The sequence below is a fragment of the Panulirus ornatus genome, chromosome 18 (genome assembly GCF_036320965.1).
Source record: "Panulirus ornatus isolate Po-2019 chromosome 18, ASM3632096v1, whole genome shotgun sequence".
NCBI lineage: Eukaryota > Metazoa > Arthropoda > Malacostraca > Decapoda > Palinuridae > Panulirus > Panulirus ornatus.
In genome coordinates, this window is record NC_092241.1 from 57,921,069 (window position 1) to 57,938,896 (window position 17,828).

Sequence of the window (17,828 nt, forward strand, 5' to 3'; positions counted from 1 at the left end):
TGACAGCACGTCAACCCCGGTATACCACATCGCTCCAATTCACTCTATTCCTTGCCCTCCTTTCACCCTCCTGCATGTTCAGGCCCCAATCACACAAGATCTTTTTCACTCCATCTTTCCACCTCCAATTTGGTCTCCCTCTTCTCCTCGTTCCCTCCACCTCCGACACATATATCCTCTTGGTCAATCTTTCCTCACTCATTCTCTCCATGTGCCCAAACCACTTCAAAACACCCTCTTCTGCTCTCTCAACCACGCTCTTTTTATTTCCACACATCTCTCTTACCCTTACGTTACTCACTCGATCAAACCACCTCACACCACACATTGTCCTCAAACATCTCATTTCCAGCACATCCATCCTCCTGCGCACAACTCTATCCATAGCCCATGCCTCGCAACCATACAACATTGTTGGAACCACTATTCCTTCAAACATACCCATTTTTGCTTTCCGAGATAATGTTCTCGACTTCCACACACTCTTCAAGGCCCCAGAATTTTCGCCCCCTCCCCCACCCTATGATCCACTTCCCCTTCCATGGTTCCATCCGCTGCCAGATCCACTCCCAGATATCTAAAACACTTCACTTCCTCCAGTTTTTCTCCATTCAAACTCACCTCCCAATTGACTTGACCCTCAACCCTACTGTACCTAATAACCTTGCTCTTATTCACATTTACTCTTAACTTTCTTCTTCCACACACTTTACCAAACTCAGTCACCAGCTTCTGCAGTTTCTCACATGAATCAGCCACCAGCGCTGTATCATCAGCGAACAACAACTGACTCACTTCCCAAGCTCTCTCATCCCCAACAGACTTCATACTTGCCCCTCTTTCCAAAACTCTTGCATTTACCTCCCTAACAACCCCATCCATAAACAAATTAAACAACCATGGAGACATCACACACCCCTGCCACAAACCTACATTCACTGAGAACCAATCACTTTCCTCTCTTCCTACACGTACACATGCCTTACATCCTCGATAAAAACTTTTCACTGCTTCTAACAACTTTCCTCCCACACCATATATTCTTAATACCTTCCACAGAGCATCTCTATCAACTCTATCATATGCCTTCTCCAGATCCATAAATGCTACATACAAATCCATTTGCTTTTCTAAGTATTTCTCACATACATTCTTCAAAGCAAACACCTGATCCACACATCCTCTACCACTTCTGAAACCACACTGCTCTTCCCCAATCTGATGCTCTATACATGCCTTCACCCTCTCAATCAATACCCTCCCATATAATTTACCAGGAATACTCAACAAACTTATACCTCTGTAATTTGAGCACTCAACTCTTATCCCCTTTGCCTTTGTACAATGGCACTATGCACGCATTCCGCCAATCCTCAGGCACCTCACCCTGAGTCATACATACATTAAATAACCTTACCAACCAGTCAACAATACAGTCACCCCCTTTTTTAATAAATTCCACTGCAATACCATCCAAACCTGCTGCCTTGCCGGCTTTCATCTTCCGCAAAGCTTTCACTACCTCTTCTCTGTTTACCAAATCATTTTCCCTAACCCTCTCACTTTGCACACCACCTCGACCAAAACACCCTATATCTGCCACTCTATCATCAAACACATTCAACAAACCTTCAAAATACTCACTCCATCTCCTTCTCACATCACCACTACTTGTTTTCACCTCCCCATTTGCGCACTTCACTGAAGTTCCCATTTGCTCCCTTGTCTTACGCACTTTATTTACCTCCTTCCAGAACATCTTTTTATTCTCCCTAAAATTTAATGATACTCTCTCACCCCAACTCTCATTTGCCCTTTTTTTCACCTCTTGCACCTTTCTCTTGACCTCCTGTCTCTTTCTTTTATACATCTCCCACTCAATTGCATTTTTTCCCTGAAAAAATCATCCAAATGCCTCTCTCTTCTCTTTCACTAATACTCGTACTTCTTCATCCCACCACTCACTACCCTTTCTAATCAACCCACCTCCCACTCTTCTCATGCCACAAGCATCTTTTGCGCAATCCATCACTGATTCCCTAAATACATCCCATTCCTCCCTCACTCCCCTTACTTCCATTGTTCTCACCTTTTTCCATTCTGTACTCAGTCTCTCCTGGTACTTCCTCACACAGGTCTCCTTCCCAAGCTCACTTACTCTCACCACCCTCTTCACCCCAACATTCACTCTTCTTTTCTGAAAACCCCTACAAATCTTCACCTTAGCCTCCACAAGATAATGATCAGACATCCCTCCAGTTGCACCTCTCAACACATTAACATCCAAAAGTCTCTCTTTTGCACGCCTGTCAATTAACACGTAATCCAATAACGCTCTCTGGCCATCTCTCCTACTTACATACGTATACTTATGTATATCTCGCTTTTTAAACCAGGTATTCCCAATCATCAGTCCTTTTTCAGCACATAAATCTACAAGCTCTTCACCATTTCCATTTACAACACTGAACACCCCATGTATACCAATTATTCCCTCAACTGCCACATTACTCACCTTTGCATTCAAATCACCCATCACTATAACCCGGTCTCGTGCATCAAAACCACTAACACACTCATTCAGCTGCTCCCAAAACACTTGCCTCTCATGATCTTTCTTCTCATGCCCAGGTGCATATGCACCAATAATCACCCACCTCTCTCCATCAACTTTCAGTTTTACCCATATCAATTGAGAATTTACTTTCTTACATTCTATCACATACTCCCACAACTCCTGTTTCAAGAGTATTGCTACTCCTTCCCTTGCTCTTGTCCTCTCACTAACCCCTGACTTTACTCCCCAGACATTCCCAAACCACTCTTCCCCTTTACCCTTGAGCTTCGTTTCACTCAGAGCCAAAACATCCAGGTTCCTTTCCTCAAACATACTACCTATCTCTCCTTTTTTCACATCTTGGTTACATCCACACACATTTAGGCACCCCACTCTGAGCAAGGTTATTAGGTACAGTAGGGTTGAGGGTCAAGTCAATTGGGAGGTGAGTTTGAATGGAGAAAAACTGTAGGAAGTGAAGTGTTTTAGATATCTGGGAGTGGAGCTGGCAGCGGATGGAACCATGGAAGCGGAAGTGGATCATAGGGTGGGGGAGGGGGCCAAAATTCTGGGAGCCTTGAAGAATGTGTGGAAGTCGAGAACATTATCTCGGAAAGCAAAAATGGGTATGTTTGAAGGAATAGTGGTTCCAACAATGTTGTATGGTTGCGAGGCGTGGGCTATGGATAGAGTTGTGCGCAGGAGGATGGATGTGCTGGAAATGAGATGTTTGAGGACAATGTGTGGTGTGAGGTGGTTTGATCGAGTAAGTAACGTAAGGGTAAGAGAGATGTGTGGAAATAAAAAGAGCGTGGTTGAGAGAGCAGAAGAGGGTGTTTTGAAATGGTTTGGGAACATGGAGAGAATGAGTGAGGAAAGATTGACCAAGAGGATATATGTGTCGGAGGTGGAGGGAACGAGGAGAAGAGGGAGACCAAATTGGAGGTGGAAAGATGGAGTGAAAAAGATTTTGTGTGATCGGGGCCTGAACATGCAGGAGGGTGAAAGGAGGGCAAGGAATAGAGTGAATTGGAGCGATGTGGTATACCGGGGTTGACGTGCTGTCAGTGGATTGAATCAAGGCATGTGAAGCGTCTGGGGTAAACCATGGAAAGCTGTGTAGGTATGTATATTTGCGTGTGTGGACGTATGTATATACATGTGTATGTGGGTGGATTGGGCCATTTCTTTCGTCTGTTTCCTTGCGCTACCTCGCAAACGCGGGAGACAGAAAAAAAAAAAAAATACACATACGCACATATACACACACACACACACACACTTACATATATATACATATGAAAAATGTAAGAAATAATTTAGAAAACTGAAACTTCTAGCATGAAATGAAATGAAAAAAATGAATGTCACATAATGGTTCAACCTCTGGCTATGGAAAAGGGAAATGTATAATTTATTTACACAAACGTCAATAGTAGTTTTCATCAATTAAACCACTGTATCATACTGCCTGGTCCACTTCTCTTATCATGAAACAGGAATATTGGCTTATGATGTTTCTCAATTTTCTTCATTACATAAAGTACAACCATATCTTGGATACATGAGGGTACATGAAAAACACCTTTTTGCTTTCCATCTCTATCACTTTGAAAAAAAAAAAAAAAAAAAGAATAAGCTTCACTTGATGTAAGTATATTTCCTTTTTCATCTCTTGTACGTTTATGGAAGTCAAAACTAGCGATATATATCATCCTCATAAATATCAAATAGCTGGTAGGCCTGATACGGATAGGCAGGGTACGCTGTGTTAGGGTATAGTGATGCAGGATTGAACATAATCTGATTTAGGAGAATGTTAAGATATTTCAAAACAAGGCTTAATGCATGTCTTGTAAGATGGAACCTGGATTATGCTTTTATCAGCGTCCGCATGGAAACTACTTAACAGGTATACACAAGTCTTATCCTTACTTTCCCAAGTGTCCATTGTCAGATATTTCCAAAAGGGCTTGGGAATGAACTTTTGTCGATGACTGTCCAAGATAGCATATGGATGGTGTAATTTACTTCTATGGTTAATTGGAACTCTGAACTCTGATTGGATATCTTACTTTTGGGCCACTTATCAACGTCTGTTCATGATCCTGAATTTGTAGAGGTTAAATTCAGAAGTAAGTCACTTGTGGATGATGTGATGACTGTATTGGTAGTTCCTTTTAAAAACAAGTGAAAGATAATAGCAGCATCTGCCATTAAAATCATACAATGAATACTGAAATATAAAAAGGGAAGACAGTAATAACAACAAAGCAAGTCTCACCAGTAATAGGGGTCACCTTCTGTGAGTGGTGTACCAGGATATGGAAGACCATTGCTATCTAAAAACTCCTTCAGTTTAGGGTCTTCTGCATTTCTTCGGAAAACATGCATTACCTGAAACATATGGTTTTACAGAGGTTTGGTTTATATCTACAATAATCAGCATCTTGTTTGCATCTATCTCTCTAACTATCCTTCCAACTTTGAAAGCAAAGTGGTGGATAAATGATCCATCCCAAAACCATCCCATATCAATATGGTTGAAAAGAATATGACTGCTTTAGTAATATATCTGAAGAAAAACAAGGGTCATAAAGGAAGAAAAACCAGGACCGATACCCAGAGGCAAAGGGAAACAGACTATCATCTAAAATAGTGATCTTTAATCAGGGCCTTCAATATATGTACCAAATAATAACACGAAATTGCTACACACATCTATCTTTTTTCATTAATCTACATAAATAATATCCTGTCTGTGCAAATGTAAATGAATCCAGAAATAAAGCATAGAAAATACACAAAGTATGTTTCTTTCTTTTCTTTTCTTTTAAACTATTTGCCATTTCCCGCGTTGGCGAGGTAGCGTTAAGAACAGAGGACTGGGCCTTTTTTGGAATATCCTCACCTGGCCCCCTCTGTTCCTTCTTTTGGAAAATTAAAAAAAAAAACGAGAGGGGAGGATTTCCAGCCCCCCCGCTCCCTCCCCTTTTAGTCGCCTTCTACGACACGCAGGGAATACGTGGGAAGTATTCTTAATCCCCTATCCCCAGGGATAACAAAGTATGTACGACATGTAAATATGTAAGTGATGTGTTAAATTAGACCTTGTAAGCAAAATTAGCCATAAAGTGCGTAATTTGCAAATACTTAGGCCATGCCCATCACTGTGAACTTATTGTCACAAAACATACCAAGTTTAAGCATTAGCAGAATGAAATCACACCATGAAAATACCCATAATCATCATATATTTACATAAAGTGTGAGGATCTGTGCCACAATTAGGGCCTTCCCAACAAAATGAAAGGTTTATGTATTGCATGCATGTAATACTGACTTTTCTTGTGCTCACTATGTCTCTTTGGTTTCTTTGCATTCATTTTTTTCAGTCATCCTTGACTTTGTTCTTGTGGTTCTTTGTCTCATACTTTATCACTCGTGTAGTTCTCCACTGCCTTCTCAATTAACAAGCACATTTTCTGCAAATTTCTTCTGACTATGAGCATTTTCTTCACTTTCTGTAATTTCCTTACAACATTTTGTTAGACTCACCTGTTGTTTTGTTTCTCAACTGTCTCATTTCTATTTTCTCCGCAGTTCTATTGCCAATATTTATTCTCTCCACTCTTTGTGCTGTCATAATCGAATCCCTGATCTACATCAATTTCATCCTTTCAATGTACACCATTTTTTTCCTTCCTAAATTCTTTTATATTCCTTACATTCCCTTGTTTTTCCTGTGTGTGTATTACAGTACTGCAGATAACCATAGCTCTTATCATATATTTCCTCAATCTTACAGTTATGCTTTCTTATTCTAGTCATAACATTGTTTTGGGTGTTATATCCCTATCTACTACATACCACATTCTACATTTTCTATGCAAGCTGGGAGTACAATGTTCAATCCAGGTAAAACTTTCAAACTTGGGACCAGGCAGTTTTCGAAATTCGAAAAAATCTGGACTTTGTTGACTAAACTTCTATCTAATCATAAATAAAGGCTAGTAAAATAAATGTGAATAAGAGCAAGGTTATTAGGTACAGTAGGGTTGAGGGTCAAGTCAATTGGGAGGTGAGTTTGAATGGAGAAAAACTGGAGGAAGTGAAGTGTTTTAGATATCTGGGAGTGGATCTGGCAGCGGATGGAAACATGGAAGCGGAAGTGGATCATAGGGTGGGGGTGGGGGCGAAAATTCTGGGAGCCTTGAAGAATGTGTGGAAGTCGAGAACATTATCTCGGAAAGCAAAAATGGGTATGTTTGAAGGAATAGTGGTTCCAACAATGTTGTATGGTTGCGAGGCGTGGACTATGGATAGAGTTGTGCGCAGGAGGATGGATGTGCTGGAAATGAGATGTTTGAGGACAATGTGTGGTGTGAGGTGGTTTGATCGAGTAAGTAACGTAAGGGTAAGAGAGATGTGTGGAAATAAAAAGAGCGTGGTTGAGAGAGGAGAAGAGGGTGTTTTGAAATGGTTTGGGAACATGGAGAGAATGAGTGAGGAAAGATTGACCAAGAGGATATATGTGTCGGAGGTGGAGGGAACGAGGAGAAGAGGGAGACCAAATTGGAGGTGGAAAGATGGAGTGAAAAAGATTTTGTGTGATCGGGGCCTGAACATGCAGGAGGGTGAAAGGAGGGCAAGGAATAGAGTGAATTGGAGCGATGTGGTATACCGGGGTTGACGTGCTGTCAGTGGATTGAATCAAGGCATGTGAAGCGTCTGGGGTAAACCATGGAAAGCTGTGTAGGTATGTATATTTGCGTGTGTGGACGTATGTATATACATGTGTATGGGGGTGGGTTGGGCCATTTCTTTCGTCTGTTTCCTTGCGCTACCTCGCAAACGCGGGAGACAGCGACAAAGCAAAAAAAAAAATAAATAAATAAATAAATAAATCATGAGACCACAAGGGATATATAATTCTGCTTTTTCTTCAACTGACTAGGAATCTTCTCCTAAATTATATCAAACATTGTTCTAATCGCTCATCTGATCACTAATGAGATAATTCATATTTATATTTATTCATTATACTTAGTCACTGTCTCCAACGTTAGCGAGGTAGCGCAAGGAAACTGAAGAAAGAATGACCCAACCCACCCACATACACATGTATATACATAAACGCCCACACACGCACATATACATACATATAAATTTCAATGTACACATACATATACATACACAGACACATACATACATAAACATGTACATATTCATACTTGCTGCCTTCATCCATTCCTGTCGCCACCCCACCACACATGAAATGGCACCCCACCTTCCCCCATGCATGCACGAGATAACGCTAGGAAAAGACAACAAAGGCCACATTCGTTAACACTCAGATTCAAATTGTCATGTGTAATGCACCGAAACCACAGCTCCCTTTCCACATCCAGGCCCCCACAAAGCTTTCCATGGTTTACACCAGAAGCTTAACATGCCCTGGTTCAATCCATTAACAGCACATCGACCCCAGTATACCACATCGTTCCCATTCACTTTATTCCTTGCACACCTTTCACCCTCCTGTATGTTCAGGCCCCGATCGCTCAAAATCTTTTTCACTCCATCTTTCCACCTCCAATTTGGTCTCCCACTTCTCCTCATTCCCTCTACCTCTGACACATATATCCTCTTTGTCAATCTTTCCTCACTCATTCTCTCCATGTGACCAAACCATTTCAATACACCCTCTTCTACTCTCTCAACCACACTCTTTTTATTACCACACATCTCTCTTACCCTTTCATTACATACTCGATCAAACCACCTCACACCACATACTGTCCTCAAACATTTCATTTCCAATACATCCACCCTCCTCTGCACAACCCTATCTATTGCCCATACCTGGCAACCACATAACATTGTTGGAACCATTATTCCTTTAAACATACCCATTTTTGCTCTCCGAGATAACGCTCTCGCCTTCCACACATTCTTCAACACTCCCAGAACCTTCGCCCTCTCCCCTACCCTGTGACTCACTTCCGCTTCCATGGTTCCATCCATTGCTAAATCCACTCCCAGATATCTAAAACACTTCACTTCCTCCAGTTTTTCTCCATTCAAACTTAAATGAGGTAATCATGACAACATTTACTATGTTCTTTAGGTATATTCCTGCTGTTTTCAGGATTTTGTTGAACAATGAGGATGGAATTCTTACCAGCTCTCACACCCCTATGATCTGATACAATGAATGTATAATCAACAAATTATGGCAAACTGTATTTACCCTGGGTAGGCAAGAAAGAATTCTAGCTCTATATTCCCTGTTTGTTGTAAAAGGCAACTAAGAGGGACAGGAACAGGGGGCTGGAAACCTCCTGCATTATACATTTCAATTTCTAAGAGAAAACAGAAGGATCCAAGAGAGGAATGCTCATCCTCCTCAAGCCTCAGGCTGGGGTGTCTAAATGTGTGTGAATGTAACCAAGAGAAGAAATGAAGAAATAGGTAGCATGTTTAAGGAAAGGAACATGGATGTTCTGCATCTGAGTGAAACAAAGATCAAGGGTAAAAGTGAAGAATGGTTTGGGAATGTATTAGGAGTGAAGCAGAGGTTGGTGTTTGGGCAAGAGCTAAGGAAGGGGTAACTGAAGCAGGAGTTGTGGGAGTGTGGGTCAAAATGAAAGTGGGTTGAGAGGGATGGGTAATCATCAGTACTTATGCACTTGGCCTTGAGAAGGAGGGTGAGGATAGGCAAGTGGTTTGGTAACAGCTGAGTGAGTGTATCAGCAATTTTGATGCTAGAGATCAGGTATTAGTGATGGGTGATAAAATGCGAGAGTGAATAATGTGGCTACTGAGAATATGACTGGAGGACACGGAGTATTCAGTGAGGTGAATAGTGGAGTTGCAAGCTGAAAAAGGACCGGTGGCTAAGAATACCTGGCTTAAAAAGAGAGTCATACATAAGTATATCTGGGTGATTTATGAAGAATGGTAAACAGACATTACTGAATTGATATTAACCAATATGTCTGCAAAAGAGAGACTCTTGGATGTGAATGCCTTGAGAGTGTCAGCTAGTGAAAGAAAGGGTGAGATTTGTGGGGAGATGAAACGTATGAGTGAGAAGAGGGTGGTGAAAGTAAGTAAACATGGTTAGATATGTGATGTGTGTGAAGAAATATCAAGAAAGATTGGATGCAGCATGGCAAAAATTTAAGGTAAACAAAAAAAAGGGACTGAGCAATTAGAAACAGTGCTGGCATGTCCACGAGAAGATGAGAAGTGTGTGGCATGTGAGAGGTGGGTAGGTGAGAAATGGAAGTGCACAGTGGGATGGTAGTAATTGGCAAGCAGCCAATGACCAGGGAGGTATATTACCAGAACTACTCACCTGGGTATCAGGAGGGTTAGTGACATCTGCATAGTTAGCAAGCACTTTAGTAGTTGTCAAGTTGTACTCATCTGACCCAGGTAGCTGTCTTTTCTTTCTGCCTCGCTAACATGTGGACTACTGGCATTCTGTCTACGCACACACAAACTCTCCTTGTCATACATAACACTTGACAACACTTAACTCATAATGCTCATTCTTCATAACTCTAGATTTTCCTGCAGTGAGCTCTATACGCTAGCCCTGCCTTTCGTCACAATGGTAGGAGCAGTAGACTGAAGTAGTAGGTAGCAACGTTTAGGCAGGAGCATCAGGTAGAAACATTAGATAAAAGTAGTAGGTAGGAGCATTAGAAAGAAGTAGTCATAAGGAACATTAGGCAAGGAACCTCTGCAAGCAGTGTGCTAGAGTTGCACTCTGTCAGTGGCCTGTTAAGGGTGAGGCACTAAAGGCTAAGAAGCAGTACTGGAGTTCTTTACTTATGGAGACTCTTTTGCCATGGCCACCTCTTTGAGGGAATTCCAATTGGAAGAGACTTCAGAGACATGGACAGACATATAGATAGGATGATGAAGGAAAGTTGCTAGACAAAGAGAACAGAGAGGTGTATGGATGGTACTTCTGCATATCAAAAAAGTATGCATTCAAATTTACATGAAGACAAGAAGAGGCAACACATAAAAGTACAGTTGCTGTAGGCACACCGAGTACATAAAATTACGTTCACAACATTTTCACTCACTTTAATTCCTAAATCCTTGACATTTATACTTCAATCTCTATTTCTGTTCTATTCTTGTAGGACCTTTATAGGCAGGCACTGAAATATCATCATTTGTTCCATGTGTTCCTCAAATACGAAATATGTTCCTTAAATTTGGTTATCACACTTAAAGACGTACTAAGATACAACACAGACAGTACTGAAAAAAGGGCAACAAAGATGTTCTAAGAATTAAGAGAGATGAGTTAAACAGAATGGTTAGTGGTTTTATATTTGTCCTGCATAAAAGAATACAGAGTAAGGGTGACCTGGCAACAACTTTAAAGTTTTTAAACCTGGTCGTGGCTGTCAATCCACAGTTAATCCAGCTGCTTATCCTTTCCAAGGGACTAGTCAAAAAAATCCGTACCTGGCTTTGGCTAGGGTATTGCATATGGCAGCTAGATAATGGGTATGAGCAAATGTGGCCTTTTCTTCATCTCTTCCTTGAACTACCTCACTAATGGAGAAAACGTTGAACAAGTATGAAAAAAGTAGGTGGGCATTCAAACTACAGAGGTATATGTTTTGTAAGTGTACCTGTAAAGGTGTATAAGAGGGCAGTGATACAAAGGGTAAAGACTGGTACAAAACATCAGATTGGGGTGGAATAATGTGGTGTCAAGAGTGGTAGAGGATGTGTGGATCAGGTGTTTCCTTTACAAAAAAATCTAAAAAATACTAAGACATGCAGAAGGACTTGTAAATGGCATTTATGGATCTGGAAAAAGCATATAATAGTAATGATAGAAATGCCTTAGTAGAAGGTCTTATGAATATATGGTCTGGAAGGAAAGCTGCTAGAAGCTGTGAGAAGTTTCTATTGTGGGTGCAAGGCATGTGTACCAGTGGGAAGAATAGAGAGTGAATGGTTCCAAGCAAAGGTTGGTCTGCAACAGGGAATGTGTGATGTCACCATGGCTGTTTTAATTCTATTCATGGATGGGATGGTGAGGGAGGGAAATGCAAGAGACTTGAGAAAGGGTGAGCATGCAGTCTGTAAGGGATGAAGGGGCCTCGGAAGTGCGTCAATTGTTTATTGTGTGCTGATGACACAACACTGGTGGCAGATTTGAATAAGATGCTGTAAATGTTTGATACTGAGTTTGGAACAGTGAGAAAGGAGGAAGTTGAGAGTAAATGATAATAAATGCAAAGTAATTAAGTTTACTAGTGTAGAAGGACAGGTTAGTTAGGGTGAGGAGTGAAGTATTTTAGATAAATGGGAGTGCACAAGGCAGCAAACAAAACCATGATAGTGAAAGTGAGTCATATAATGGGTGAGGAGATGAAGGTTCTGGGAGCACTGAAGAATGTGTGGAAAGAGAGGTCATTATCTGGAAGGGCAAAAATGGGTATGTCTGAAAGTATAGTAGTTCCAATAACATTATATGGATGTGAGGCATGGTCTACAGATGAGATTGTGTGGAAGAAGTTGGAGGTACTGAAAATGAAATGTTTTAGAACAATTTCTTATGTAAGCCAGTTTGATTCACTAAGTAATAAAAAGGATACAGAAAGATTTGATAATAAAAAGAGTGTGGTTGAAAAAGTTGAAGAGGGTGTGTTGAAATGGGCTGGACATATGGAGATAATAAGTGGGGATAGGCTGATGAAGAGGATATACATATGTGTCAGAAGTGGAGGGAACATGAAAACTGAACATGGAAGGATAAAGTGAAAAAGATTTTGAGTAATTGGGGCCTAAACATGTAGGAGGGTGAAAGGCATGCACAGGAAAGAGTCAATATGAATGAGGTGGTGTACAAGGGTCAATGTGGAAAGATCAGTTAGGTCTGGTTATGGATAGGGTGCTGTGGGTTTGAAGTATTACACAAGACACCAAGAGAATGGATATAAGTGAATGTCACCTTCCTTCTTATGTTCCTGACACTATCACGCTAAGGGGGGAACAGTAATTATTATTCTTTTTTCTTTGTGTGTGTGTGTGTGTGTGTGTGTGTGTGTGTGTGTGTGTGTGTGTGAACCAATGCATGTGAAGCGACCAGATAAACCATGGAAAGGTCTGTAGGGAGTGGTTGTAGACAGGGAGCTGTGGTTTTGATGCATTACACAAGACAGCTAGAGAATGGATGTGAGCAAGTGCAGCTATTCTTTGTCTGTTCCTAGCAATACTTCACTAACAAGGGAAACTGCAGATGAGAGAGAGGGAGAGAGTTACAAACACAGACAACACAGGAACGAGGTCCGGGCGAGGTGGTCTGGCCTTAACATTAACAAAAAAATAAAAGGGTTCCCTTGTAAGCAGCAAGAGAAAAGGATAGCAAAGAAAAGGCTTTCTCCCCACCCTCCACTCCCTCCAGGACATATTGGCAGGAAAAAAGGTAAAAAAAATACCTTGCAGGAATAATAAGCCTGAAGGAAATGTTCATAGGAAAGTCATAAGGTAAAATGAACATGAATATGTCATGCATCCAATTACTAATGAAATGCATCCCTTCAGTCATTGTTATACAGACAATAGACAGTAGGTTGTTGACAACAGTTGCCCAAGGTGGTACTACCGTCCTGACTGAGGAGCATTAAGTTGGTGCCTGGAACCATCTTACACTCTCCATGTCAGGATTGCTGGTCTTACTTTCTGTCTCATCAGAACAGGACAATTGGGCTAGTCCTACCATTTTCTTACAAGCATTATACACAAACTCATGCCTTGCTTATTGTTATTATTTTTTTCATATAAGTACTCTTGCCAAATCTATGGCCCTAGCCCCCGGCATGGGGTGCTAAGAATCTCAGTTTCTGTTTGACTCTACTTCCAATGAGAGGCTCTGGCAGTAGTAGTACCAGCCCCTCTCACAGCCTTTCCCTCTGTTAGACCTTCCTCTTTTTCTATTCACTATACCAACATTCATGGTCTCTCTAGTAACCTCTCCTCAGTTGAACACCATCTGTCGAGTACCTCTCCTAATATCTTTTCTCTGAGACAGTTGTTTACTGATGTTCTCACAGTCCCTTTTTCATATCTAACTATAACCCTCACTCATGATTCTGGTTAAAGGGTGGTGTTTGTGCTTATTCCAACATTAATACACCATGTTGCAAGCCTCAACGACCTTTAGTCCCCAAACTTGGATGTGGCTCAAGGTCTGCCTCCCTACTACCATACTTTTACTCTATTTCATCTATTGCTCTCCTATTTCTACAAATTTCTTATACTTCTTTGACTATCTAAACTCCTGCCATGAGACTGTAACATCCTGTCACCTGCAAGCTGAGATCCTCTACCACAGGGATTTCAACATTCACCATAGGGAATGGTTGAATTCCTCCCATACGGATGGCAGAGCGATTGAAGACATCACATTCTCCATTCTTAATGATTCAGAGAAAATCATCTGCCGCCCTACCCATATCCACGACAGCTGTGACCACTCTTCAAATATTCTAGATCTATTTTCAACCTCTAGTCCATCCCACTGTAAAGACACAGTATCACCCCCAATTGACTCATCTGATCACACTCTTATAAATGTGTCTATTCTTATGGTAACTCCCCCTCCAGTAGCCCCTTATAAGCATAAATACTGGCTCCTCAACAAAGCTGTCTGGAAAAACTTGCATAACTTTTTTTCTGACTTTCCTTGGGTAAATTACTGTCTCTTATGTGGTGATGCTTCTGTCTACACCAAATGCATAGCAGAGGTTATTCCTGTGGGAATAGAAGCATTTATCCCCTCTTCCTCCAAGACGACTTCTCCATCTAATCCATGGTTCAAAAATTTCTGTTCTGAAGCCATTCAGACAAGGGATCAGGCATGGAAAAACTCTCATTCCTCTGGCTCTCATTCAGCCTTTGTCACTGCCCTTAATTACTGAAAGCACATTATCCATGAGGCGAAGCATTCTTTTAATCAAAGGAAGTGTTATAACCTCTCCTCGTCACCTAATGATAGGTCTTTCTGGTCTTTAGCTAAGAGCATCTCTAAAAACTTTTATCTCTATACCTTTCTTTAACTTTTCTGTTCTGATGGTACTATTGCTGTCCCTCCCAAAGTGACTCTCTCTTGTTCCCATTTCTCCTCTAACTCAGCCTTGGACGACTAACATTCCTTCACCCCCTGATGATCCTATTACTAATCCTGTGCCTGTTCCTGTAATCTCTTTTCGAGCTGTCCAAAATGAGCTTCTTTCACTGGACACAAAGAAGGCTTATGGTCCTGATGGCATCCATCTCCATACACTGAAAGAGTGTGACTCTGAACTTGCACCTGTGCTTGCTCTTCTGTCCCATTTCTGCTTAAAAACCAAAACTTTTCCTTCTCCTTGGAAACACGCATTGATACATCCCATCCTAAAGAAGGGTGACTGATTCGACCATCTAACTATTGTCAAACTGCTTAGACATCTATCATTTCCAAGGTCTTTGAATCCCTCCTCAACTCCCATATCCTCAAACACCTCAAAAATCACTGATTTCTCTCCAATTATCAGTATGGCTTCTGTAAGATGAGATCCACTGGTGATATTCTTTCCTTTCTTACTAATGTCTGGTCATCATTCCGGAAAGATTTTGGGGAGTCATGAGTAGTTGCCCTTGACATATCTAAGGCTTTTGATGGGGTGTGGCATTGGGGTGTCATCTCTAAGCTCTCCTCTTTTGGCTTCCCTCCCTCACTTTGCTCCTTCATATCTAGCTTCCTCTCTGGCTGATCTACCTCTGCGGTTGTTGATGGATCAGCCTCTCACCTTTTCTCCATCAACAGCAGTATCCTCAAGGTTCTGTCCTGTCCCCTGCACTTTTTCTCCTTTTTTCTACAATTTTGTCTCTTCCACAAATAATCCAATGCACTCACATGCTGATGACTCAAAATGCATTCATCCATATCTTTCAATTCTGCTCCTCTTCTATCTCTTAATCTCCATCTCATCTTGACACAGCTTTCTCAATAAAATCAGACTTGGACACGATATCTCAATGGGGTGAGATGAATGGAATAAAATCAACAATGCAACTGTAAATGTAGACAACATATAGAAGTTTAAAAGGCTGTATGAGAGTGGAGAAAGTTTAAGGGATACAGTCTCACGAGTGTAAATCTCTCTCTACAGTACAAATAAGCAATTAAAAAGAAAGATGAAACTTTATTTTCTTTATCTATTATGCTATGTAATGGTAACATACCTCAGAAGATGATTCTCCGCCCCTTTGTTTCAGTAATGTAAGGTCTACAAACTCTGTCTTGTAAATCTGACCGTGACCTAAGCCACGCTCCATTGAACACTTATTCAGCACCATTGCATCCTCCATATCATAACCCTAAAAAATATGCAATTATTAGTAATATGATTATTGAAGGGGTGAGAGAGTATCATTAAATTTTAGGAAGAATAAAAAGATGTTCTGGAAGGAGGTAAATAAAGTGCGTAAGACAAGGGAGCAAATGGGAACTTCAGTGAAGGGTGCAAATGGGGAGGTGATAACAAGTAGTGGTGATGTGAGAAGGAGATGGAGTGAGTATTTTGAAGGTTTGTTGAATGTGTTTGATGATAGAGTGGCAGATATGGGGTGTTTTGGTCGAGGTGGTGTGCAAAGTGAGAGGGTTAGGGAAAATGATTTGGTAAACAGAGAAGGGGTAGTAAAAGCTTTGCGGAAGATGAAAGCCGGCAAGGCAGCAGGTTTGGATGGTATTGCAGTGGAATTTATTAAAAAGGGGGGTGACTGTATTATTGACTGGTTGGTAAGGTTATTTAATGTATGTATGACTCATGGTGAGGTGCCTGAGGATTGGTAGAATGCGTGGTTAGTGCCACTGTACAAAGGCAAAGGGGATAAGAGTGAGTGTTGAGTATTCCTGGTAAATTATATGGGAGGGTAGTGATTGAGAGGGTGAAGGCATGTACAGAGCATCAGATTGGGGAAAAGCAGTGTGGTTTCAGAAGTGGTAGAGGATGTGTGGATCAGGTGTTTGCTTTGAAGAATGTATGTGAGAAATACTTAGAAAAGCAAATGGATTTGTATGTAGCATTTATGGATCTGGAGAAGGCATATTATAGAGTTGATAAAGATGCTCTGTGGAAGGTATTAAGAATATATGGTGTGGGAGGCAAGTTGCTAGAAGCAGTGAAAAGTTTTTATCGAGGATGTAAGGCATGTGTACGTGTAGGAAGAGAGGAAAGTGATTGGTTCTCAGTGAATGTAGGTTTGCGGCAGGGGTGTGTGATGTCTCCATGGTTGTTTAATTTGTTTATGGATGGGGTTGTTAGGGAGGTGAATGCAAGAGTTTTGGAAAGAGGGGCAAGTATGAAGTCTGTTGGGGATGAGAGAGCTTGGGAAGTGAGTCAGTTGTTGTTCGCTGATGATACAGCGCTGGTGGCTGATTCATGTGAGAAACTGCAGAAGCTGGTGACTGAGTTTGGTAAAGTGTGTGAAAGAAGAAAGTTAAGAGTAAATGTGAATAAGAGCAAGGTAATTAGGTACAGTAGGGATGAGGGTCAAGTCAACTGGGAGGTAAGTTTGAATGGAGAAAAACTGGAGGAAGTAAAGTGTTTTAGATATCTGGGAGTGGATCTGGCAGCGGATGGAACCATGGAAGCGGAAGTGGATCATAGGGTGGGGGAGGGGGCAAAAATTCTGGGAGCCTTGAAGAATGTGTGGAAGTCGAAAACATTATCTCGGAAAGCAAAAATGGGTATGTTTGAAGGAATAGTGGTTCCAACAATGTTGTATGGTTGCGAGGCGTGGGCTATGGATAGAGTTGTGCGCAGGAGGATGGATGTGCTGGAAATGAGATGTTTGAGGACAATGTGTGGTGTGAGGTGGTTTGATTGAGTAAGTAACGTAAGGGTAAGAGAGATGTGTGGAAATAAAAAGAGCGTGGTTGAGAGAGCAGAAGAGGGTGTTTTGAAATGGTTTGGGCACATGGAGAGAATGAGTGAGGAAAGATTGACCAAGAGGATATATGTGTCGGAGGTGGAGGGAACGAGGAGAAGTGGGAGACCAAATTGGAGGTGGAAAGATGGAGTGAAAAAGATTTTGTGTGATAAGGGCCTGAACATGCAGGAGGGTGAAAGGAGGGCAAGGAATAGAGTGAATTGGATCGATGTGGTATACCGGGGTTGACATGCTGTCAGTGGATTGAATCAGGGCATGTGAAGCGTCTGGGGTAAACCATGGAAAGCTG

General features: G+C 41.4%; 1 protein-coding gene across 4 annotated transcripts in view; it reads right to left on the minus strand.

Annotated features, from left to right (window-relative positions):
- Polr1B (RNA polymerase I subunit Rpl135) overlaps positions 1–17,828 on the minus strand; it is a 242,799-nt gene that overhangs the window by 72,678 nt on the left and 152,293 nt on the right. For all 4 annotated transcript variants that reach the window (XM_071673312.1, XM_071673309.1, XM_071673310.1 and 1 more), the window contains 2 exons: positions 15,830–15,964; positions 4,842–4,954 (listed from right to left, as the gene is read on the minus strand). In XM_071673312.1, coding sequence (XP_071529413.1) covers positions 4,842–4,954; positions 15,830–15,964 — 248 coding nt within the window. The remainder of the gene's footprint in view (positions 1–4,841; positions 4,955–15,829; positions 15,965–17,828) is intronic.